The 26,378-nt window shown below is 34.8% G+C and overlaps 3 protein-coding genes and 1 non-coding gene across 4 annotated transcripts; 2 read left to right on the top strand and 2 right to left on the bottom strand.

Moving 5' to 3' along the window:
* The first annotated feature begins 421 nt into the window (after positions 1-421).
* Positions 422-14,662, top strand: LOC114752198 (DNA mismatch repair protein MSH5). Its single transcript, XM_028940924.1, has 36 exons — positions 422-457; positions 987-1,034; positions 1,923-1,954; positions 2,647-2,741; positions 2,967-3,047; positions 3,117-3,192; positions 3,792-3,855; positions 4,347-4,501; positions 4,740-4,841; positions 4,923-4,950; positions 5,031-5,062; positions 5,136-5,193; positions 5,362-5,448; positions 5,851-5,907; positions 6,047-6,148; positions 6,232-6,276; positions 7,379-7,456; positions 7,721-7,771; positions 7,847-7,928; positions 8,606-8,679; positions 8,759-8,858; positions 9,648-9,744; positions 9,821-9,910; positions 10,008-10,072; positions 10,217-10,275; positions 10,651-10,727; positions 10,818-10,904; positions 11,112-11,173; positions 11,280-11,341; positions 12,546-12,599; positions 12,689-12,774; positions 13,197-13,228; positions 13,305-13,328; positions 13,798-13,913; positions 13,994-14,120; positions 14,285-14,662. Exons 1-35 carry the CDS (start codon positions 422-424, stop codon positions 14,069-14,071), a joined length of 2,472 nt encoding a protein of 823 aa, XP_028796757.1. The 3' UTR covers positions 14,072-14,120; positions 14,285-14,662.
* Positions 14,663-15,603: 941 nt separating this feature from the next.
* TRNAF-GAA (transfer RNA phenylalanine (anticodon GAA)) lies at positions 15,604-15,676 on the top strand. Its single transcript has one exon. It is a non-coding gene; the product is annotated as a tRNA-Phe (tRNA).
* Positions 15,677-18,418: 2,742 nt separating this feature from the next.
* On the bottom strand, positions 18,419-25,364 carry LOC114752195 (probable tetraacyldisaccharide 4'-kinase, mitochondrial). The gene is made up of 8 exons (XM_028940922.1): positions 25,192-25,364; positions 24,941-25,064; positions 20,979-21,212; positions 20,565-20,714; positions 20,251-20,460; positions 19,559-19,618; positions 18,983-19,063; positions 18,419-18,746 (listed from the first exon to the last, which is right to left on the bottom strand). Exons 1-8 carry the CDS (start codon positions 25,362-25,364, stop codon positions 18,585-18,587), a joined length of 1,194 nt encoding a protein of 397 aa, XP_028796755.1. The 3' UTR covers positions 18,419-18,584.
* LOC114752194 (pentatricopeptide repeat-containing protein At3g21470) lies at positions 21,219-25,016 on the bottom strand. Its single transcript, XM_028940921.1, has 2 exons — positions 24,941-25,016; positions 21,219-24,412 (listed from the first exon to the last, which is right to left on the bottom strand). The coding sequence occupies exon 2, from the start codon at positions 24,351-24,353 to the stop codon at positions 22,494-22,496; it is 1,860 nt and encodes a 619-aa protein (XP_028796754.1). The 5' UTR covers positions 24,354-24,412; positions 24,941-25,016; the 3' UTR covers positions 21,219-22,493.
* Positions 25,365-26,378: the final 1,014 nt, after the last annotated feature.

Raw genomic sequence — 26,378 nt, 5'->3', positions numbered from 1 at the left:
TTATTTTTTTAAGAAAATTCAACTCATCCTTAAAATATGCAATTTGATTTTCATATTTCTTTTTTGAAAAATTAAACTTGCTTCTTATACAAATATATGTGTTTTAAAGTGAGTTATAATTATAATATTTTTTTATGATTTATAAACAATAAGACTTGCGTTTTAAAAAAAATTATATTTCAAAAAAAAGTTTTTCTCCAAAGAATATATGATTAAGACATATCAGATGTCACCAATTAATTTTGATAACCAAATATATTTTTAAATGTTTTGGCGGATTATCGTGACATTTTGGGCGGAGCCTGTCATGCAATTCGCGCGCATTTAAAGCCTCGTCATTCATCGATTCCTTGCGTTTCAGTCTAGTCGACAGTTTGTTTCCTCTATCGTTCTTGCTAGCGCAGAAAGAAGATCGCCGAAAATGGAGGAGATGGACGAGATCGAAGCCGTTCCTCAGGCACGCCTTTTCCGCGTCTTACTTCTAAATTTATGTCTCTTGCTGTTTGACCGCCGAGAATGCCGGATAGAAAAGGATATTTGCAATTTCGGTTATATGAGGATAAGAATTCCAAACGACTTTATTTCATTTCCTTTTCAGAGAATTGACTAAGAGTTGAAGGATAGAAACAAGATTTTCGATTCCGTTTATCGAAATTGGTGAACTAAAATTGCAGTTAACTCGAATGAGTTGAACTGTGCTGGTCGTTCGACGGAATGACTACTACGATCTTATGTTTACATTTATAGCTCTGAAAATATAATGCCGTATCTTAAATTTCTGAGGACTTTGAAACCTTACTTTAAAATGTAACTAAAGTTTTTCATGCAACGTTTATACTTGTATGTTTTCACTTCTTAAGGACAAAAATATTTATATTCTTAGAATCCAAGGTTTTACGGAGAATGGATAGTAATCTTTATGGCGGGAAGCATGGCCTTTGTCTTTGTAGGCTATGGCTGTGCTTCCGACTTTTAAATGATTACAGAATGAAAATTTAAAGAGTGAACTTCAAGCAGTTGCTTTTGCAGAGATGGTACTTCCTTGCTAGTTGACTTGGTATATGATTGTGTTTTTAACGTTTTATTCTATGATAGTGAGAAATAATTTTTGTTCTTTGTTTTATAACATTTCCAACTGTTGCTCTGTAGTCAAGGAGCAGGTATTGTGATTAATGATAATGCACATTGTACAATTTAGAGAATGTTGATTAACATAACTGCAGAGGTTTAATAAACTAATATAATTATTAGAAAAGAAAGAAGAAAGAAAGGGAAAGGGAGAGTAAAGAAGAAGAATGCATAAAGGGGAAAAACAATCAAGTTTTTAGCCTGGTGTGGCGTTAGGTTTTGTGAAATAGTTATGGTTATTATTTGAGAAGTATCGAATGTGTCGGCGGTAGAAATTAACCGAGTTGCATTATTTAAGGATTTTTAATTAATGTGCTGATTAACATGTTTTAATTGTGCAAATTAAAGTGAACAAAGTCTGAATAATGTGATCCAATAAATTTGAATAGTATACAGCATATTGTGTGTCAGTAGATGATAAAAACTCTAAACAAATTTTCATTATTTGCTAAATAGTGATGATATCGCTTTAAGCTAGTTATAAACCTGATCTTTTAGTTTAACTTCTAAAAATTATACCCCTGGGCTTTGTTAATAAAAAAGGCAGTGGAAAATTGCGCAGAAGCATATCATCTTATGCTTGTCTTTTTAGCAAACAACACTCCAACAGCCTTTTAATTGATGCAATGAACGAATATGATTAGAAGTATTTAGGGAAATAAACTAATGCGTACTTCACATGACATAAGTAATAGCCATTATAGATTTAGTTCTTCATAACCTTTGAGACTAAATCTTAACACTTTTGTCATTGAACCTTTTAACTTAGATCTAATTTTTGAACTTCAATGCAGATTTACATGGCATGCATTTTACATGGCCAGAGGTAAGACTTCTCTGTTTTTCAGAAGTTTCTGTGTTTATTTGGCGCTCAAACAAAATTAGATTTTTCTTGCATACACAATGAAGTGTGCGAAGAATAGGCTTTGTTGGAAGGTCGTTTAATCTCGTGTTGCAAAATTTTTCGGGGACTTTAAAACCTTAAAATGAAAATGCAGAGGGAAAAATTATAGTGCCCAGTTAAGCATCTTTAGTATGGATTTTCTTTCTTCTGGTGGACATCTTCAAGTATTGTCATGCATTGCGCAGAGACCATTCATGATTGGTTCCTTGTAAAGATCTGGTGTTATTGACCACACTTTGTTGGTCTGACTTCCCCATATTACTGTTTTTCCTTTTTTTTTTTTGGGTATCTTTGTAGCATTTCAATCATTCAATGTATTTTTCTGATAAAGAAAAATTCAAAGTTTGAGTTAGTTCCTTTTACAAGAGAAAAATAATATTCTTTTTAATTCAATATCCACTAAGCACGAGAACATTTTTGAAGGAGCTGTAAAATAAATGATGAGAGAAATAATTTGTAAGATAGTCATAAACAGATAATGTCGCTGAACTGAATTGTGTGCACCTTATTTTTCGTTCTTTTATTCGATGTTATTTTGTATTTTCTCTTCCTTCAAAATAGCCCCTCCCCCTTCCCCTTTTGAAATTAAACAATTCTCAAATCTATCTGTGCAGGATAGGGGTTTCTTATTATGATTCTAGCATTCGCCAACTTTATGTGCTTGAAGTTTGGGACAGTGGTGACACAGGTTACCCGCTGATTGATCTAGGTATAGTTGTTATTATTACTATATTTGAATGGGCTTCTATATGGCTTCCGGTGTCATGATGCATGATTGATTTAGTTCTTTGCATCTCAGGTTTCGTTGTTACTTTGTTGTGTTACTGTTTCATAACATTAATGTGTACTGTTTTTTATTTTAGGTTGAGCCTTTTCCTTTGGCTGTGTCATTCTACTACTTGATTTATCTCATGGCTGTAATATCTTTTCACAGTGAAATATCAAGCGAATCCTTTGGTTATTTACACCAGCACTAAATGTGAAGAAGCCTTTTTGTCTGCTCTGCAACGAAGTGGTATGATGCTTATCATGTGGTCAAGTTATAAAATATCTGTAGGACCCGTAAACTATTTTGATGATGCAGATGGCCAGGTAGACAATGCTCCTACAGTAAAGCTTGTGAAAAGTTCTATATTTAGCTATGAACAAGCATGGCACAGGTATTGAAATTCTCATGATCTTAGAGGGATGACAAGGGTTAGTATCTTTTGGTATTGAAATATTTAAAAACTAAACTTTGATGCCTGTTCTTCATGATTCACATTGATATGTTTCCTCTGAGCAACACATCAAAATAAAAATGGTTTCACCCACAAAGTAAAAAAGGACCTATGTTGTATTCTTGGTTGACTTTTAGTCATTTGCAGACACCTTCTAGTGACTAGTGGATGATCAGGGCCATCCCTTTTTAGCATGTATAATGGCATTGGGCATCATCACCTCTGTGATTGCATGCTCACAATTGTGTACCGGAGAGTTTCCTCTGTTTAATGTATATTCTTTTTTGTCCTCCAAATCAGGTCTATTGGTGAAGTAATAGTTTTATTTTTGTGCTATTCTATAAATTTATAGCAGCGTGGTCAAAACTTATCAATTCTAATCTTAAATCCTAGTTTATTTGATCAGAACACACGTACTTTTTATTGACATTATGACAACTTTTTGGTGAATTTCCCACAACCGGAACATGAATAAAACAAAAGCATGAAAGTGGTTTGCGATCTGAGTATTCTATATCCGCTGCTTGCTGATCTCACAGATTAATCTATCTTCGGGTAGCGGGAATGGATGATGGATTAAATGTCAAGGAGAGGATTTGCTACGTGAGTATTGTACTTGATCATCTATGCCTCAGGATTTCATGATAATGGATGGCCCATTACCTAATATTGTCATCCCATAACTAATATTAATTCTTGCACACGGTTAGTGATTGGAATCTTTGTTCTCGGACTATTTGTTACTTTGTATTGACCCCACAGCTGGACCCTCAGGGTAAGATCTTTTTTTTTTTTTTTTTGGGGGGGGGGGTGTGGGTATAGGATAAAATGTACATTTAATCTGTCATCACTTTGAAAATATGAACATTAAGGATAAATTGCTTCTATGTTCTTTGCTCAAGTTAACGAGTATTTTAACCAAAATTCATATTTTTGAGATCTCTACAAGAATTTTGAATCGCTTCCTTTGATTTTGTAATGTGATCGAAATGTGCGACATTCCTACGTTTTCTTACCAGTGATTTTGTTTCATTTCTGCTGTCAATCTCAAAATTCTAAACCTATGTGTTTCCGTGTTCTTGTTATAACTGCAGTTGAACTCCATGATGGACATGAGAAGTGAAGTGCAAGTTCGTGCTAGTGGTGGCCTTCTTGCAATATTAGAGAATGAGAGGCTTGTAGACACTCTCGAACAAAAGGAATCTGGCATTGCATCAATCACAGTAGATTCTGTTGCAGAAATTTCACTGTATCCTTTTCCTTATTGTACTTCACTAGATGTGAGCTTTGTGCGTTCATTAATGAGGCTATGAGATAAAGTCAACTATTCATGCTTATATAAATTAGACAGCTTACTATAATCTTATTAGAAAATAGTGAGCCCAAAATGAGCCAGTAAATAACGCAGTTTTCAGGCAACCCATCTTTAACTAAATTAAACACTGTCCTTCTCTAAAAGAGATGTTTAAGACTTCACACTGATACAGAAATAAGTTTCTCAAACTTGATGCGGCAGCTCATGAAGCATTGCAGATATTCCAAATAGACAAGCATCCAAGCCATATGGGCATTGGGAGGGCAAAAGAAGGGTAATAGCTAATGTTGATTGAACCTTGAGTTTGTTACTTTCGATATATGAAGATATCTGAGTTCATAATCCTGAATTGCAGGTTCTCTGTATTCGGGATGATGAATAAGGTTTGTTGCTATTGTTTAACTTCAATTTATATTATGCCAATATCGTAGCACGCATGACCAACCATTTGCACTTCATGCAGTGTGTGACGCCACCTGGCAGACGCATTTTGAGGTAATGAGTGTTAAGACCTAACGAATTTAACATCCACATCACTCTAACCGTTCTTTTTTTCCCCTTATGTCAGAAGCTGGTTCTTGAGGCCGATACTGGACCTTGAAATTCTGAACTACCGACTAAATGCTGTATCCATTTATGGCCTAGCATATAAGCTCTGGCTGTACTTTTGTAAGCTTCAGATTCATGAGATGAGGTTAAACTTCAATATTATTCACCTAGTATAATGTCCCTTTGTAGGTCCACTGTATTTTCAATCATCCCATTAAATGCAAATTTTCTTTGATGGAAAATAGATATCTTTCTTTCTTTGCTCAGAAGAACTGGTTACTTCTTTACGTGAAACCCTGAAATCTGTAAAGGACATTCCTTACCTGCTTAAGGTATCATATTAACTCGAGTCCTTTCTTCTTTTCTCCCACTAATCAGACCAAATTTTTCATAGGACTATTTGTGAAGTTCTGTTCTTTAGTTTCAGTAATGTTCAAGAGACTCAAGGCACTCGAGTAAATGAAAAATGGCCCGATTTGCACAACACAAACTATATATATTTGCTGATTGTATGGAACGAAATTTTGCATAACTAGTTTAAATAGATTGGTTTTTCCCCTCTAAGCTGGGTTCATAAAAGCGCAGATTACTGTTATTTGAAGATAGGCCTATATGATTTGGTAAAATGCAAAAATTATGATGTGCCAATTGTTTCTTTAAATTTTGTTTTCGATGCTTCCCTGTTCTGCATCCCATGCATACTCATTTTTAGATATTAATTTTAAACATTGAAGAAATTTGATTCCCCAAGCTCGATATGCACCAGCTCTGATTGGACAGCTCTTCTGAAGGTAAATTTTCCTGACATGACTTCAAACTTTGAGGTTCTTCTTCGGATGCTGGGTCATCTTTGCTGTTTAAACCAATGTCTGCTTTTACCTGTTGAAAAAATAAATATATTTTTGTTTTGATATTCTTTTCATCTTCTAGAGCATTTGTGCACTGTTGCACATAAACAAGATATTTGAAGTTGGGATTTCTGAAGGTCTACGAGAAGAACTGAGGCGCTTGGACTTGAATATCATTGAGAAGGTACATATCTTTTTTCTTGATGTGTATATGTTTGCGATTATGTCACAGCCTAAATGATTTCTTGGTTTTTAACGCTGTGGCAGGCAGCTTCATGCATAACGACAGAGCTTGCTTATATCTATGAGCTGGTAAATTTGTTTATTTTACCGGATTTAACTTCATTAAAATGATGACTGATGTTTGTCTTATTTTTGGAAACTAATGGCATGGAAATATATTGTGCCTTTGGATAAGACTTGCCTATAAAATGCGTTAGCGAAAGTCTAAATCAAGAGTAGCTATAAAATTACTATGTCAATGTATTGGAGGGGCCAAAGCATAAAACTCATCTAAGCATGTTAACAGGCCTAAATAACTTATCGAGTTCGATCATCATCACAAACAAAATTTATCCATTAACTTCATTTTAAATTGTATATTTCCTCTCAGAGTGTCTTCCCGGGATTTGGGCCTTACTTTTAGGTGTGAGATTAAAATATTGCCATAAGGATTAAATACAAACTAATTACTCTTTTATTTCATTTTCTTCTTTCTACTGCTTCATTTGGGCTTCCAACATACCACGGTATCTTGTTTTCAGCTTTTGTCCCATAATGTAGTTTATAAAAGTTAAAATACTGGACTATTTACTTTCCCTTTCAGGTGTTTTAAACAAACGTTGACAATAATTCCCCTGAAAATAGTGGTTTTTTCAATTCCTTTAGAATACTCAAAACTTATTACTGTAGCGTTCCTTTGTTAGAAGTCTTGAACAGAGGACAATTCATTTTCAGAGAAAGTCATATGTCATTCTTTTCAGCTCAACCTATATTCTTTTTTCCCCCATCAATCTTATCGGGAAGATGCATGCTTAAAATGTAGTTTGTAAATGTTGAAAACTGATTTATTTTAGTTGCCTTTTCAAGTTTGTTTTTAACAAATCTTGACAATAATTCCCCCCAAAAGAAGTTTTCTTTTTCTATTCATTTACAATACTGAAAATTGATTATTATATTATTGCTGTCAAACTTATTCACGAACAATAGACAATCAAATTTGAGAGAGAAGTCACGAGTCATTATTTTAAGCTGATCCTATATTCTGCTTCTCTTCTTGTCAAAAAATGCATGCTTAAATGCATCTGATTTCATCATCGCTAATAGTCAATGTAGTTGACAGACTTTATTTATTTGAGTCAGGTATAATCTAGTTTAATAGGATCCTAATCTTAACTGGTGATGTGTTTTGCAGGTAATTGGTGTTATTGATGTAAACAGAACAAAAGAAAAGGGGTATGCCACGGTGGTTAAAGAGGGTTTCTGTGATGAGGTTAAAGCTAATGTCCTTGTTTCTTATTTCCACTTTATTATGCCAATAAAACGAAATCATATAATATGCTCATGCTGTTGAACTTTGACAACTATGTCTTCATCAATATGTTTCTTCATACACGGGGCTTCTTGAATGAGATTATAACTAATAATTTAGTCCATGGATGTCAAAGGGTCATTCTACGCATATTTCATAAAATCTCCTTCCGTCATGAGGCAATCTTTCTTATAGTAAACTGTGGAAAATTTTGTTATTGAGTAGTTGGATGAGCTCAGGCAAATATACGAGGAACTGCCTGAATTCTTGGAAGAGGTGACTTTTCTATCCAAAATTTAATTCCGTGGATAATTATTTAAATTTATTTTTATCATGTGAGATATTTTGCAGGTATCAACACTGGAGCTTGCAGAACTTCCTGATCTGTTCAAGGACAGGCTTGTTCCTTGTATTGTATATATACAACAAATAGGTAGTTCTGACTCTTCTGAAATGTATTGGTATCAAAGAGAAAGTAGTAATGGACGATCCTTCTTAAATAAAGAAAAGTGCGTTTCATCTGCTAACAAACTCCCTTGAGTGTTCATAGGGGTGGTAGATATTCTGTGTGACAAAACATGCTTAGAAGGTTATTGCTGTACTCTGCGTCGAGTGCACTAAAACTCCAGTTGGATTTTCATATCAAGTGCGAAAGCATGTCCATGAAATTGCTAAAACTAATTAGCTGAAGGCTATGGAAGAGTTATAAGGTTGGAGACTTTAGAAGGTGGCAAAACCTGTCAATGTTAGAATTTCATTAGGTCAGTGATTGCGGTTCTAGAGTAAAACTAAATACCAGAAGATTATGCCTGTTATTTAATGAAGTCTCATAGTTTTGTATCAAACCTTTTACTTGATGCCTAGACATGCTTGTAAGTTTTCAGATGTTGAATTTAGATGACATATGTCAATGTATGACTGTATAATATATCTATCTGGGAAGGAGCCTTTTTCTCTACCATAGAATGGACTTAATTTAGACATTTTAATTCTCTGATTTTTAGGGATGGCATGCTTATCAGCACCAAGCTAGCTTAGATGTGAGATCTACATTTTTTCCCTTGACATTACATAGATTTTATCATTTCATACTGTCTTTGTTCATTATAGGCTATTTAATGTGCATTTTTGAAGAAAAACTTGAAGAAACCACTCTGGAGAAACTTGAAGATTGGGAGTTTACGGTATGTTTATGCTCGTGTTTCATGAGGAAATATCTGCAATCAATACATTCTGTTTCAGTGATAATGATTTCAAATATAGTTTTCCGATGCAGATGAAGAGACCAAAAGATTCTTTTATCGAACACCAAAGACACGAGAATTAGACAGTCTTCTAGGTGACATCTATCATAAAATTTTAGGTATAAGTAGAAAACTATTCTCTATTTTTATAGACCCGTGATGTCTACGTATTTTCAAATAATTTCAAATAATTTTCTTTAAATAATGAACTTCGAATTTTATTTAAAATTTTCCACAGCAAACTGCTACATAGCTGAGGTAAAATAATGGTTTGACTTAACGAGATTGCAGCAGCTAAGAAGCTCTTATACATTGCTTTTTGCTGCATCATCCGTGTCAAATGCCTGTCCTGCATACTTGCCCCTTCATCCCCTAATGCTGTGGTCAAAATGTTATGGGCAATGCCCAAACAGTTTAGAACCCGAAAAAAAAGGAAAATAAAAGTACAAACATTTTAAGATGCAACATACCAAATAAAGATGTCGAGACATTCTTGAAAAGCATCAAAACTAAACAAGATGCACTAAAATACTCAAAAATGCGTGCTCTAGAACATGTCAAAAATTGAATTAACTTACTTTCTAATTACCGATATACCCTATATTTAACTGCTTTTTTTTCACTTATTTTGATTTCAAATTTCACCATTTTAATATTTCATTCGTAATATCCATTTATACCAATGTCCCATTTTTTTTACAAAAAAAATTTCGATATTCCCATATTGTTTTGTTTTGGATACGATGCACATCATATCATAGGACTTCTGTAAATACATTATTATATACATATATAGGGGTAATACGCAAGGCATTAAGAATTGAGAGCTGGCTTTGACATTGGCCAATTTAGTCATGTTCAGAACCGATCTCTCGTTGAAATATAATTTTTGACATGTGTTATCCAAGATATGGAAAGGGCAATTACAAGAGACTTGCTGTCACATATGCTTTTGTTCTCATCCCATTTGATAAGGGCAACAAATTTTGCAGCTGAATTGGACTGGTAAGAGAAACTTTGTCATTATTATAACTATTACTTTCTCTGACCTGTTCTTGATATTTTGATTATTCTCTTTCAGCTTTTTGTCATTGGCAATGGTTGCTCGTCAAAATAATTATGTGAAGCCTTCATTGACTGAGGCAAGCTTGATTGACATAAAAAATGGAAGGTGCAAGCCATCTTGCTTGTTGTAGATAAAATGTACAGTGAATCTCTAGAAAACCAGAAGTAGTACGGTTAATGACCAGTATGTGTACTGTTTATAGGCATGTTTTGCAGGAAATGACTGTGGACACATTTATACCTAATGATACAAAGGTTCTTCAAGATGGTAATAGATGTCCCATACACGAATATTCTGCAAATCACTGCACAATGAGAACCTGCCTAGTTAGATAATGCTTATTCATCCTTGTTCTCTCTCTCTCTCTATATACATATATATATCTGTATATGTTCTCTATGCTTATTTCAGGAAGAATTAATATAATCACCGGTCCTAATTTTTCTGGGAAGAGCATCTATATAAAGCAGGTTGGTTATCAGTTCTGCATCTTTCTAGGATATAGTAATCTCTAGGGACTACTGTTAAAAATTTCATCCTTTTATTAGTTTCTGCTATTTGTGATCTTTGGTGGTAGACAGTAAACGAAACACAGTATACACTATAGCCTTATACGGGAGAACATGCATCCTTTTAGAAAGGATACTTTGGTATTGAAGGGTTTTTTTTGGTTGAGGCGTGTTAAATATGATAGTTAGAATTATTCTGGGGTCATTTAACAGCTCAAACTTCTGGGATGCTTGTTTCCATGACATATTCTCCCATTTAAACCTACCGAATGACATAAAATGCATCGTTGTTCCCTGTTGTTCTATGATGATAAGTTCGGCAAAATTGGTTTTCAGGTGGCTTTAATTGTATTCCTCTCCCACATTGGTAGTTTTGTGCCAGCTGATGCAGCTACTGTGGGTTTGACTGATAGGTGTGATTAGCTTATAACTAATGTATTTTGCAGGAAAATAATTTGGTATCTTTATAATTTTTGACACATATTCCAATCTCAATTTTGCAGAATATTTTGTGCAACGGGAAGTAGGCTTATGACAGCTGAACAATCAACTTTTATTATTGATCTGCACCAAGTAGGAATGATGCTAAGGTATAGCTAGAAAAAAGCTGTTTAGGGCAGCTAAAATACATCAAACAATGACCATGATATTTCAATCTTCTAGAATTTGAACTATTTCAACGTGTCTAATAGCTTACAGTCCTCTTTTACTATTACTAATTTCCTAATAGCAATTCTCCTTCTCTGTGCTTTTCATCTAAATGATTAAATAGCTCAAAGATTTTACGAAATTTGCAGGCATGCAACTTCACAATCTCTTTGTCTGGTGGATGAGTTTGGTAAAGGTACTCTTACAGAAGGTTAGTTATCTCCAAGTTAATGTGCTATTAACACTATTATTATCGAATATGAATATCTACATTGTAGATGCTAGTTTCTAATCCACTGTTTTTTGTCTCATTTCAGATGGCATCGGTTTGCTTGGTGGGACCATAAGCCACTTTGCCAGTTGTAGTGAAACCCCAAAGGTTAATGGCTGTTTCTTTTCCTAAAATTATGTGTACTATGGTCGGTTAATTTTTAACCTTACTATCCAGTTGATTTTCCCGTTGCATTCTAATTTCAACTTCCATTTCTCTCTCCCGGTCTGCCCCCTTTTTATATCTAAGTGGCAGTCAAATTTAATTGGATTGATAGTTTCAATGTAAAAATATATTCATCTTCTTAATTTAAACTATTGCTTGTTTAAAATGGGAACCTCCATATGAACAATGAGGTACTCGTTTTTAAATAGCAGCACATCAATTGATGTCTTTAATTATACTCTGTTTTGGATCCACTTAAACGAGTGATTTCTCCAATATTAGTCTGCAAATTCTATCTTTACATCTTAGAGGAAGGTGAAGATCTAGTTTGCTTCATGATGACACCGCCAAGTAGTACCATAATAGGGAGAATGCAAAATAAGACATAACTAATGGATGCTCAAGATGGTCAACATCATCAAGTAAACAAGTTTTTAATGTTGTCGCAAGTAAAGTAGAGGCTTTTACCATTTTATAGAATTAAAAAGCCCTTGTCTCGCTCTGCTTTCAGTTTTCAATGTGATTCTTAAAGTCACTTTAAACAAATAACATCGTAATCTTCCTGTATTTCACAATTTACATTATTAATGCCCCTGCATCCTTAGCTTAGATATCTAACTTTTCAATCATCATGTTCTCATTTTGGGACAACATACTTCAAATTGCTCCAGAGTTTTCCAATGATGGGTGTCTTTTGAACGGATAGTTAACCTTGTAGGGTCTATTAACTTGCAATCAGGTTTTGATTCCAAAGTCCCCTGTTTCTTTCTAGTTAACTGGTCAAGTTCCTTCCACCGGCTTGCATTTGCCAACTACTGCTCACCATCCAGTATACTAGAAGTTAAAAGATACATTTCTTTGTCTGGAATGATATGTAGGTTGTGAAGTTCTATCTATGTCAAATTTTTGGGACACCCAATACTATATCTGGGAAATATTTAATGTGGAGGAAGTTGTCTCGTGCTGCAGAGCCTGATTGTAATTTAAAACTGAACTTCTTTGATTTTCGGGGTCGTATAATTGCAAAACTAGCAAATGAGTATATGCATTTCCTCATGTATCTCTTGAAATTGCGAACCCCAACTCAAGAAGAGAATGATGGGGGACCCTTACTGGGAGTTCGTTGAGCAAATTTTGTGATGTGCAGGTTTTTGTGTGCACTCATCTCGCTGAGTTATTGCAAGAGCCTTACTTAACCAAGGTTATGCTAATACATCTTTGTGGTGTCCAAGTTTTTGAACAGTCATTGTTAAATTATCATTAACATGGCTATCTATTTGTGACTTGCAGTCCAAGAAGATTCAGTTGTACACAATGAGTGTACTGAGGCCTGATGACAATTCCTCGCAGATAGAAGACATTACATTTTTATATAGGTACCTTTATAATGGCTCTTCCAAGACACTGGGCTAAGGATTCTATCAGCCAAAAGATGGTCGTTTTGTTCTGAAGAATTTGGTTGGATGGATATCGTAAGATGTTTCATCGAACTCGATATTTTCAGATATGTTAATCTAATATCTGAAACTTTTCTGCAAGATTATTCCCATAAAAAAAATAAGGAGACAGTGTTTCTAAAATGTTTAATTTGAGCATGCATCTATTGCAATCAACTCAGTTTTAGTTCTTTGTATGCATGGCATTTGGATTAACAAATGACCAGTGACTCGTTCCACTTCGTGTATTGTGATTACTCAGCACTAGATTGATGTAATCCAGCCGCTTAAAAGAGATTTTATCCCTTTTTTTTTTGGTAAGAAAAGATATTTTATCTTTGTTTACATTTTGCTCAATGCAGGCTTGTTCCTGGGTATGCACAATCTAGCTATGGTACTCTTTTGCTTTCTTAAACTGCGTATTTTCTGAAATGTTGATGAAATTAACAGTACTTTTTGGTATCCTGCAGGGCTGCACTGTGCGCTACTTGCTGGTACATCTACTACAGGACAACTGGACAACTTGTGTCTTGATAATATTCCAATTATGAATATTCCCTCCATTTTTATTTATATGTCGCTTTTAACTAATTCACACAAACCAAGAAAGTTCATTAAAATTTGTTGATTGTCTTAAAATCACTCCATCTTTCCATTGATCCCTTTGATTAAATGCAAATTCTTGATCATCTCTCTCAATCATTCATCCCACACGATTACTCACCAATATCCATACTAAGGCACCATTAGGGAAAGAAATATTATTGATTTATGGATTTTACAGAATGACTTGTAAATAGCAACATGAAGTTTTTAGAAGATGCCTTATAAATAAGAACTATACAAGTGATTTTGTTTCTTATGATTGCATCCGTACACTCTTATTGCATGATATCTTTAACCTTGCCCTGCACAGTGATGATCAGATGTGTGAACCATAATACAAACCACATGTTCATGCAGGCGTTCCAAATGAAGTTATAGAAAGAGCAGAAGAAGTGTTGGATGCAGTTGTAAATAATAAGCGTGTTGAGAGGCTGTGCAATGAGAACATATCAGCTCAAGATCGTCAATATAAGGTGTCAATTTGAGAGTTAAATTTCAGACATGGATATGATTTTTACATTTTTAACTTTTCCTTTTTACGGCTTGAATGCAGGATGCCTTGGAGAAGTTGTTGCAATTTGATATTAACAAAGGAGACTTGACCTCTTTTTTCCAGGATTTATTTCTTTAGCCTGTGAGTTCCTTCAATGAGGCAAATGATTGTTTTTCCTTCCCTTGAGGTATATACTTTTCTTTTTATGAAACCATTATGTGAATTTTTGTCATTATTATCTCTAGTTCTTTGACCAAACAATGATAATTAGTAGGTAACTGATCACAAAAGTATAAAAACTTTATTTAAATCTAGTTTTTTTAATTCACTTATTACCTTCCTTTTCTGCAGAGCTTGGATTTGTATGTGCTCTATTAAATTAGTTTGATATTCTCCGTCTTGTATCGTTCATCACTTCCTGCTGAACAAACCGACACAACTAGCTGCTTTGCAGTTTTTATGAACAGAAGATGAATGCCTGTGTGTTCATGACAGTACGTTGATTTCTTAAGATGTAAATCAACAGCAAAAGATAACGAAGATTCCTTCTTTATTTATAAACAAGCCAATATGGCGATACAATGAGACAACATTAACAAGAGACACAAGACTTGAACAATTATCTCAACAAGCCACAACTAAATATCAACATTGTAAGGTCTATTTCATAGAAAACTGAACATCTTTGTTCTTTGATATGTTCGCACCAGCCAAAGCTTGGATGGTCTAGTGGCATCAGATGCACCTCCGAATGGGTGAGGTTGTGTTCAAATCTTTTTAGAAAAAACTTGTATTTTTAATTTCTAGTATGGGCAAGGAGATTGTTGGAGATATCAAGTACCATTAACCATCTAATCATGAAAAGTCCGCAACGAAAGTGATATCCCAATGCGCAAAAGTGCTTGCTAGCGGTACAAAAAATTTCTAACTTTGTTCGTCCAGATTCAAATATTTTGGGTATAATTAAATTTTACACTTTGATTTAGTCAATGATCCAGCGCATGTCATATAGCGTTTTTTTGAGTTAAAAATTGGAATTCGTTTATAAACGAAGAAATATAAGAGATTAACAAATCTAGTTTCCTTCATCAACACTTGCCTCCTCACTTAAAAATAGTGGTTAATTAAGGATATAAAAGTTGTCATCATAGTTAAATGATCCACCCAAAAGCAGTCTTCGCTAAACAAATGACGCTGCCAATTCTTATATGAAATCAGTCTAGAATCATCAATAATCATTATTATCTTTAAATATCGCCATAAGAAAATGTGGAATCATGAAGTTAACAATGACCCCCCGACAAAACCAAAAAAAAAAAAAAAAGGGAAGAGGTTTTCAAATAGTCCATTTCGTCGCCAATGAGCAAAATGAAAAAACGTTGTTCTGGTCATCAAAATAATAATAATAATTAAAAAAAAAAGGAATTATTTTATTACCATGCCTGCAGGAACCCAAAAGAAGAATCAAGCCAACTAAATAAATCATAGAAGGAACACCTTGTTTCCTAAATCAGAGATCTCATACAGATCGAAGGCAAAGAGGGAAATCCCTCGTGCCGTCGGTTCGAGTTTCCGTCGGTTCCTAGGTGCAAGTTGAGCTCCTCCACTTGGCCCGTAGTTAGGTGAGGCCATAACAATAAATAAATTCATGTCTAAACTTTGACCAACCTGCGGGGATAGCTCAGTTGGGAGAGCGTCAGACTGAAGATCTGAAGGTCGCGTGTTCGATCCACGCTCACCGCATTTTGTTATGTTAACATTACAATCATCCCTGCTTCTTTCCCTTTCTTTTTCCCGGGAAAATGACACAAAAACAATATTTAAATTTGAAAATCTTAAAATAACCACTTGAATAAGTAAAATTTCAATTTAGGTATAAGTAACCAAATTGGGATTTATAAATTTGTTGAAATGATCATATTACTCTTTATTTTAAAAAATAAAAAAACAAATAAATACCCTCACTATCTTGATGATTGCCAGAGTTCAGCAGCTGGCCAACGACCGGTCGTTGGAGCTTCGACAATTGATAACTATTCTTTCTAAAAAAATTTACGACTTCAATAATGCAATTAATAAGTTCTGTAACATTATTAACAAATTCAATATAACAGTTAATGATAGGTTTTTTAGGAAATTCAAAAAGTGGTACTTTTACAACTTCAGCAACGTTGTTGACAAGTTCTACTCTATTAACAAGTTTGATATAGCATTTAAAAACATGTTTTTTAGAAAATTCGAAAAGTTATACTTTTACAACTTCAGTAACATGGTTAACAAGTCATGTAACGATATTAATAACTCTCATAAAGGTTAATGTCTTTAATATTAGCTCTGGTTGTGCAACAAAATTTTCCTAGCTCTCTATGAAAGTTGTGAGAGTTGTTAATACCGTTACATGACTTGTTAAACGTGTTACTAAAGTTGTAAAAATATCACTTTTTGAATTTTTTAAAAAACCTGTTATTCAATACTAAACTGAACTTGTTAATAGAGTTACAAAACTTGTTAACGACGTTATTGAAATTGTAAAAATACTACTTTTTGAATTTCCTAAAAAAACGTATTGTTAACTACTACACTGAACTTGTTAATAACATTCCAAAAATTGTTAATTATGCTACTGAAATTGTGATTCTAAAAAAAAAAAATTGTCGGCCGCCGCTTGAACTCCAACAGCTGCTATCAATATTGAAGCTCTAGGGACTAACCGGCCAGTGAGGGTTTTGATTTTTAAAAAAAATTAAAAGAATAAAAAAAGGCAAAATGGTCATTTCAATAAATTTTCAAATCCCAATTTAGTCACTTATACCTAAATTGAAATTTTGTTAATTTAAATGACCATTTTGAGATTTTTAAGTTTAAGTGTCATTTTCGCATCCCCTTCCAGCCTCACTGGCTTCTTTTGCACAAATGGGCTGACCTTTTGTTCTCGTTTGTTGGGTCCCTATGGGTAGCTGAAGGCCCGTTTGAGCGAGCCATATTGCTGCCAAGTGCTAATGTCCACAGAAAATATTTCATTAATTTATGAAATTGCTTTTTAGAAAAGAAACAAGAAAAAAAATAGACTTGTATGTTCAATTTTTTTTAATTAGGTATGAAGTAAAAATGAGAATGGAAATAAAAAAAATGAAAAAGGGGCTTTCTTAAAATCCCAATATCCCATTCTTTCAGCTCCCAAAAAAAAAAATCAACATCAGTTCTTTTAAAAAAAAAAAATCATTTTCTTCGTAGAAAGAACTTTAAAAGGAAAATCGCAAAACAAAAGATCAATGAAATAGAAAAATTACACATAAGAGCCCATTCACAAAGTTATTGTCAAAACCTATATTATTATTGTCAAAACTTATACTAATATTATCATGAGTTCTCATTTATAATTTTTTAATTTCAGCTGTCTTTTTCCAATCTTAAATGCAAACCCAAACTTTGGCCCAAAAAAAAAAAGCGAACCCAAACAGTTCAACCCACTTAAAAAAACACAGAAACTTTTGGTGGTTGCTGCAGTGAACTGATCGGGTGCCGTCAAATCAAAATACTTTTAACAGCGTATGCCATCATAAAATGATCAAGGCTGCCATTAATGTGGGCAACTTTATGTACTCTTTCAAGTCTGCTCCCATTCATCCCACTCATCCAATCAAAGGAAAGCCCAAAAATCATAATCTTTTCTCTCAATCTCCCCCTTTTCTATCCATTTATGATTCTTCTTTTATGATCGGAAACCCAGTAGTTTTAGGAGAATTATAATAAAGTCTCGTGTAAAGAAAAAAAATTACAAAACAAGTCTTATAGGTTATTATTCTCAACTCTAAAACTTGTCATTACAGACTGCTCAAATTGTTATTAGACTTTTTAGTAATTATTTTTCTTACATGAGACTTGATTGTAAATCTTCCAATAGCTTTCCCTCCTGCCATCAGCATTAAGCATTATGACGTCAATCTGAACTGTTTCCCCAGTTAGTGTGAGCAAGCATCCACATCTGATTCCCAAATTAGTGCCCCTTTTTGCCTTTTAGGTTCCATCATCACCCAACCATATGAACATGAGAAAGCATCCACACATGCTAGGGGACGGCATGTAAAGTAAGTTTAATTATAGTCCATTTATTTTCTTGATCACACACTCCAATTTAACCATTTTCACTTGCCTTTTTTGTTAATATCTTTTCACCCCATAGATTTGGCTGGATAGTACTAAACTAGCAAACCAAATATAAAACTCTTAATTCTGAACGAAAGACATTAACCCTTAATGCCGGTGCCATAATGTCACAGCGGTGTGGGAATATATGCGTGTGTGGGAATGTTTAAAAAATACAAAACCCTTAAGACATGCGACTATTAGAAGATAGAACTAGATCAAGCAAGGTTATCCAGACTTTGATCTTTATTTTTTTAAAAAAAAAACTGTTTTACCCCCCCCCCCAAATAAAAACATAATCTTGATTTTAAGCATGTTGAGTTCTTGATCGTGATTAGATTGCTATCCAAATCAAAAACGTTTTTTAATTCGAGCCTAGACCATCATGGTCGACGCAATAAATAGCTAGTCCAATAACTTCAATTGCAATACTGAGAGGCTTTACAAATATGAATATTTTGAGCACATGCTTGTGAGGGAATGTTTCAAATAAGGTATAAACTAGCTAATTTGCAACAGGAAATTTTAATTTCAGCTGATCCCTCAGACACTTCTTGAAGCTTTCCTCTGAGCTGTTGCAGTAGGGCACCACCTTCAATTTAGAACAGAGAACAAAAACTTTGAATGGATCTAATCGTTTAAGGATCTCTGGGTCCCTATCATAATCCTGGCAAGATGAGAATTTATATACAAGTAGATGAGTTCAAGTATGGGCATAAATGTCTGAGTGCGCTCGTGTGTGAGTGGGATAAGTGACTTTAGAAGAGAAGTGAAAGGAGTAACTAATCATAGTAGTATAAATGTATATATTTGTAATCTTACAATGACTTGTTACTCTTCTTAATTTATACATTCATATACATGTGTGTGCGCGTGGATGGACAAGAGTACATTTCTAGCTACCTTCTCTGTCACTATGACGATTGGCTTCAAACCAAACCTGATCTCTAGTTCTCCAAGTCTGGCTCTGATCATCTGAATATCCTGTATTAACCCAACATATGAGATTAACAGCTTAGTTCTAAATGCAGAAAAGTGAGGGGAAAAATAAACACATGAAATTCTCTAAGCGGGCAGCTTAATGCTTTTAGTGTGGTTTCCTTTGCATATTTATTTAGTGCTGTGTGGCGCAGCACGAATGTATGACATGAATTTATAAGGGAAAAGCCTTTAAGCTTTTTCAATATTTATAAGGTTTTTAATAAAGCAATGACACCTGAACCATCCTTTAAAGGGAGCTGATGCGTTGCTAGTTTGAGAAAAGGGGGCGAATTATTCACACATCATAACTTTATCAAATAATTTAAACGCCAAGAACTCCATCCACATCTTGTGCTTTAATGATGACTAGAAAAACCATAATAAGCCGGCTTTAAGCCTAATATATGCCTCAGGCTTCTTTTTAGTGTTTCCCCACTGCTGGTTCAGATATGCAGAGATGTGTTAATAGTTGTCATGCATCAAAGCGGAAAATTATACCTCAGCATCAAATATATGATGATCACTAAAATCAACTCGATCAACATAAACAGCTCCCATCTGCATCAAGGTATCTGCAATTTAGAGTGAAAAATACACACGGAGGTAAAGTAAACATATGTCAAACATCCCCATAAAAGAGCTAGAACATAATAGATATCAAACATGATGGCCTAATTGTACGGCAAAGAATTTTGGTAGCTTTGGTCATGACAGGGGTACCAAATAAGCCCAAATGTAACCAGGAAAAGTAAAAACTTATCCATTTAAACCATTTTATACTCATAGCAATGCATGTCTCTTTCAGGTCTTGTCCGTGAGTTAATATTTTGCAGCGATTCAATGCAGACGATGAACTGTTTCACACATTATATGTTTATGTCCGTGTTTGGGGGGTTTTTCAGATCATTTTCCTAGCATCTCATGCAGCAACTCTCATGCATACTGATATGTAATTCAAAATAAATGAGGTAGTTAGAGGAGTTAAAGGAGGTAGGTTGTTATAAGTAGGCCATAAATTAATGGTCATTGATTGTTGTAGTTAGGCTTTGAATATATAAAATTGAGTCCTGTTCTTTCTAGTCTCTCTCATCTTCTATCTTTCTCTATTCTCTCTTCTATCTTCTATTTTCCATTCTGTCTTCTCCTTTCCCATCCCTTCTACATATCACAAACAAATTAAGGAAGAATACCTTTTGGACCTGCTTCACAAAAGAATCTGCAGAACCGATTGCAGAAACACATAATGCAAGGGCTTTATGTACAACCCTCAAGGGTACTTTGGAGTTGATGGTTCTCACGTCAATTAAGTACGATGGATCCATTCTAGTAAAGAAAACAGGAACAGACTCTTTAACTTTTTGAACAATTGACTTGATATCCTCAAGACTATCTTCAGAAACCTGAAAATCCCCAAAAGTATAAGCCTCGTTGCATCATATTTGTACATCTGGAAAACACGTAAAATTAAAAATTATATCAACAGCAGGGGGAAATATTAACATACTAAGTCAGCATGGTGTACAACAACAACATCTGCTCGTCGAAGTGCAGTCAAAGGTTCCCTTAGCGGTCCAAGTGGCATTAGTTGAAGGTTACCCCAAAGAGTTAATCCATTAACCATTACAATCTCCAAATCTCGCCACAAGCTCCAATGCTGCCTTCCGCATAGATCATAGAATTTAGAGCTAATAGCAGGTCAATGTAACAATATTTTATTGCCATAAATGCCTTTTGGTAATTATCACCAAAAATTTAAATCTCAAGCAATCAAAGTGCAGCAGACAAGACTGAGAACAAACATAACTTGAGGAGCATATCTTAGCAGGGACATCAGATGTTTAAACAAATAATGTAGAAGAAAGTCATGTGACAATAGATCAAGGAAAGGGGAGAGGGGCAAGGTGAATGAATGCATCACCTGCATTGCATCATCAAGAACTGCAACTCCAACTTTTTTGGAATCGCGATAACTTTCCTTCTTCCTACTAAGGCAAAGTTCCTCACACCATGAACTTTGATAGCCATTAATATAGCCATATTTTTGGATGAAATGACTTGCAACAGCTGCTCGATTTGCACCAACACCAAATTGAACAGTTGTCCCAGATAAGTGTCTTCGAAGCATGTTGACTTCATCCCCACCTCCATAACCCTACCACAAAAAGGGATAGATTGATTCGGCTGTGCATCTTGCTGATTAAAAGCTGAACTGAATATACATTATAATTATAGTTTTAGTTTGTCATGAAGGATTGGCATTTCAATTAACTTCAGGATATAGCCACTCAAGATACTCATTGTAACTTTAGGGCATGTGGGGCATGGACAGATTTCTAACCTATCAACTCATAGAAGAAGCTTAGTTTCTAAGAGGATACCAGCAGTCTCCATCAGTCTGAGACAGCTAATTTCAATAAAAATCAGTCTGAGACTGTTAGTGCTAAGCATTGAAGGTGTCACAGAACACATCCATCCAGCCATTGTAGGACAGAAAAATTAAAAACCGGGCAAATGAAAAACGCAGATCATTCAGTATGCCTATTTCAATTTTCACACATGCTGCCTTTGCAACTAAACAATTTATCCTGGTTACAAATGAGCCAAATGAGATATATGGTGGTTTCTTTTTAGAAGTTTCCTATTATTTATTATCTGAAAATTTTGGATGTTATCAATAGTTGAGTTAAAAAAGGGGCATTATTTTACTGGTAATTGTGGAGCCACTGTGATTTTGAATAGTCCAATATGTTTTCTGAGTGTACTGTACAATGAAAATATAGAGTCGGGTGTATCGAGGAGATTACAAGGGACAGTGAGGAGAGATATTAGGAATAATTTGAATCTAATCTAATCCCCTAAAATCAGCTTACTATTTCCGAAATTATAATGATCTACATATTAACTACAGTAATCCAGTCACAGGTCATTGGAAAATCCTACCGGAAAACGAAAGGAGTCATATCATGTTAAAATGATAAAGCTCAATTGCATAATATAATACCCTTCCCCAGACATCAAGTTCATTTTCAAAAAATTTAAGGAGTACTTTAGCAGTTCAAAGTCACATTACTATGCCAAAAGTCATTCTTCCAGGTTGGATTGTTAAAACATATGGCCAGATTTACAACTAATTTTAAACACCCTGCTTTTGATTTCAATTCATAGTATACTGATTTTAATAAATTAATCAAAAATGAAAATTTAATATATTTTATTTATTTATTTAAAGAAATCCATCTTGTCTTAAACTCTGATAAAACTGTGATCAGTAAACTAACTCCATGTACTCTGCATGCTTGAGCTATTGGAACATAAACCTATTACGGGAGCAGCAGCAATAGATTTGGTCTTGGTGCAGAGCTCCAAGATAGTACTATTATATTAAGCTCCTTGCACGTTTCTCAGTCAGCCATGCCCAAGTTTACAATAGTTGTTACTTGGCAACAACACAAAATTGAGACTCTGAGCCACTGAATATGACTGAGCTACAACCAGGTGTCTTTTGAGATCCCTCATTCTCCTCGACAATCCTCACCCTTTCAGCTTTCTCCCATTTTTCAGAAGCTGCATAGATATTAGACATAAGCACACCATAAGAATTATCGCCAGAAAGAGAGTCCAGACTTTGTGCCCTAATATCCTTCATTATTTGTTCAGCCATTTCCAAATCTGAATGAATCCGACATGCTCCGAGCATTGCTCCTAGAACTGTGTCATTGGGTTTCATTGGCATTCTTTTTATCAACTCATAAGCCTCCTCTAATCTCCCTGTCCGCCCCAAGAGGTCAACTATGCATCCGTAATGCTTGATGCTTATTTCCAATCCACATTTCAGCATTTTGGATATTAATTCTAATGCTTCATTCACAAAGCCCCCATGAGCACAAGCTGTGAGTACAGTGAGAAAGGTGATGCCATCAGGCCTTACATTTGAATTCTCCATTCTGCCCAAAAACTCAAGGACTTCAAGACATTTTCCGTTGATAGCAAAACCAGATATCATTGCATTCCAGCAGAAGATGTTCCTTTCAGTAAACTCTTCAAAGACCAATCTTGCATTGATTAAATCCCCACATTTTGCATACATGTCAATTAATCCACTAAGAACAAACTGATTCATCTTTAGTGCTCTCTTTCTTATCATATGGTGGATTTTCTTACCAACATTTAGAAGCCCCGACTGAGCACAAGCAGATAAAATACTAACAACAGTAAACTCATCTGGATGAAACCCTTCAGCTTGCATGTCATCAAATGCTTTTAGTGCTTCCTCACCAAATCCATTCTGGACATACCCAGAAATCATGGAATTCCAAATCTCTAAATTCCGGACAGGAACCTGCCCAAAAATGGCCTTGGCCTCTTTGACATTGCCTATCCTTGAGTACCCACAAATCATACATGACCAGGCGAAGAAATTCCTCTCAGGCATCTGCTCAAAGATCTCTCTGGCAGCTTCCATATTCCCTCTTCTAGCATACCCATCAACCATCACAGTCCATGTTCCCACATTTTTTAACTGAGGTGGACCATTTTCAAACAACTGTCGAGCAGTGACAATATCTCCACTCCTTGCCAACCCATCAATCATCTGATTCCAAGTTACTTCTGTTCGTTCTGGCATCTTGTCAAATAGAATTAATGCAGAATTTGTGTCCCCATTTTTTAGGTATCCATTAATCATGGCATTCCAGGTGACAACATTTTTCTCAGGCATAGATTTAAACACCTTACAGGAATCAAGAACAGCACCACGCTTAGCATAAATACCAATTAATGTGGTTCCAATCGTTACATCACTGTCTGAACCAGCCTTAATGGACTCCGCATGCAAAGCCTTCCCATAATCAAAGAATGAAAGAGAAGCACAAGCTTTAAGTAACAAAGGGATCACGCTAAAAAGGTAGATTCCTTCATAACGAATTTGTTTATACACAACCAGGGCCTCTTTCCATGATCCTTGGTAAATATAGTTACTAATTAATGAGAACCAATTAGATACATAGGGGAAGCTTCTGATGGTGCAAAATTGAAATATTTGATTGACAGTTGCAGGATGCAGGAGCAAAAAACCTTGAAAGTTTTGATGTGCAGTTGGAACTTTTGATTGAAAATATCTAGGAAACGGATGTAGGAGCCAATAACATTGAAGGTTTTGATGTAGAGGTGGTACTTTTGTTTGATAATATCTAGCAAAAGGTTGTATGCGTTGTGCAAAACTCAGCATTCTAGCTATTCTCATTTCCATGGCTTCTTCTAATCTAATTGGTGAGGATGATGGGTTTGAAGTCATAATTGAAAGTGCTGAAGAAGCGCTCCATCACTGAGATTTTTGAAGTTGAGGACAAGCAACTGCAGACAGAAACCATTTGAGATTCTGCCACTTGGTTAGAATCCAAATGAGGTGCCTATTATGGTTATCAAGTTCTAATGGTGGTACCGCCAGCTCAAACGTGCTGGGATCCAATCAGTTGAGAGAAAATATATTATATTTGCATCAGATTATTTCAAGAATCATATCAAACCAGTTGAATGACCTGGTTAACCATAACATGATATAAAATTTTCAATTTAACGATGAAATTTCAAGAATGAAGCCAAATTGCTCAATCGCATGAGTGTTATTGGGGAGAAAAATGGCAAGCACCATGCATTTTTACGGTAGTAAATAATAACAGACAACAGATACACAGGTTTTATATTCAGCTGAAAGTTGGAACAACAAGCCAGTGACATAGCATGGTCAAAATCATAAACAGTTCAGTATTAAAAAAGATTAAAAAAATAATATTGAACTGGCCAGCTAAATTTCAAATAAAATTGACCAGTACGGCTGTGACATCTAAGAACTTGGAAAACAACGTAACCGATGAGAAATACCCTGGAAAGAATCAGAGGCGAAATTCCACAATCAGCTAACCAGAGTGCGATGAACTCAACCATCGGTGTCTTCCCATTGCCTCCCCATGTCAAATTCCCGACACTAATAACAGGTAGAGGTAACCTTCCAGATTGAACAAGCACAATACTCAACATTAATGTTCCGACTGACTTACTTATAACCCACCAAAAAAAAGCACTGGAGAGGAGAAGAAAGACAGAAAACAATGAGACAAAGAAAAACGAATTACCGGTGCCTTTGAAAGAAGCCAACTTCGTAGAGATAGTAGCGAAGGGAAAGGACGAGCTTGTAGGTAGAAGAGGCTGCAGAAAGGAAAGGAACGACAGAGCGTTGAAGAGGAGGAAGCTTAGCGAGACTGTGAGCGTAGGCGATCTCCGTAACAAGCCTTCTCAATTTCTCCATGAAGGCGGGTATGCACCATCTTCTTCCCAACGAAGTACACTTTACCCGAGGCGCGTCAATGTTTATTAGGGAAAAATGTCAAATATTTTTGGAATAAAAATATTTTTTTATTCTTTTAATAACATTCCAATTTAATTTCTTAACTTTAAAATATATATTTTTATCTTTTAAACAAGGTAAAATTACACCCAGGTCTCATAGAACTCATAGAAGAGAATTAATTTCAAAAAAGTCCTTAAAATTCCGAAATGATTCCTAATCCCCAGAGATTTGTGTGTAATTAATTGTAATTGTGAAATTATTTATTTACCCCTACTAATTTGAACCCAATATAATTCATTTACAACATCAACAGTGGCTGCTAACAACCCTCGGCAATGCCCCTGGCATTCCACAGAGTGAGTTGTTAGGAGCACTGTCGAGTTTATCAACTACTTTTTTCTCGGGTTGTCAACAGCCACTGTTAAGGTTGTAAATGAATTGCTGCAATAAAATTAATGGGATAAATAAGAAATTTCACAATTACAATTAATTGCACACAAGTCCCTGGGGACTTTAGAATCATTTCGAGATTTTTAAAGACTTTTTTGAAATTAATTGTCTTCTGTGAGACCTGAGTGTAATTTTCCCTTTAAACAATGATAAGGAGCCCTGGAATATTAATAAAAGTTAAAACATTATCAAATGATAACATGTTGGTTTTAGTCTTTAATATAAGAATTAGTTAACTAATTTAAATAGACTAAAGAAATTTATTAAGTTAACTATTTATAATAAATATGTGTTATTTTCTCTAGATATGTGTGTTTGCTAAAACTACCATTTGATAGAACATTTAGTATGTGCAACTATTATAATGACTATTTTGAAAAAAAAATAAATATAAAGAAAAAGTGAATTAAGATCTTTATGTAAGACCAAATTGAATGTCAAACTAACTCTTATATAAAGACCAGGGTAATATTGGGTTTAATTTCAAACTACTACAGTTGCTACAAAAAATTACTCCCTCCG

Source organism: Neltuma alba, unplaced genomic scaffold (genome assembly GCF_004799145.2).
Source record: "Neltuma alba isolate B1F8T4 unplaced genomic scaffold, ASM479914v2 tig00007271_pilon, whole genome shotgun sequence".
NCBI lineage: Eukaryota > Viridiplantae > Streptophyta > Magnoliopsida > Fabales > Fabaceae > Neltuma > Neltuma alba.
This window is presented reverse-complemented; position numbering and strand designations above follow the sequence as displayed.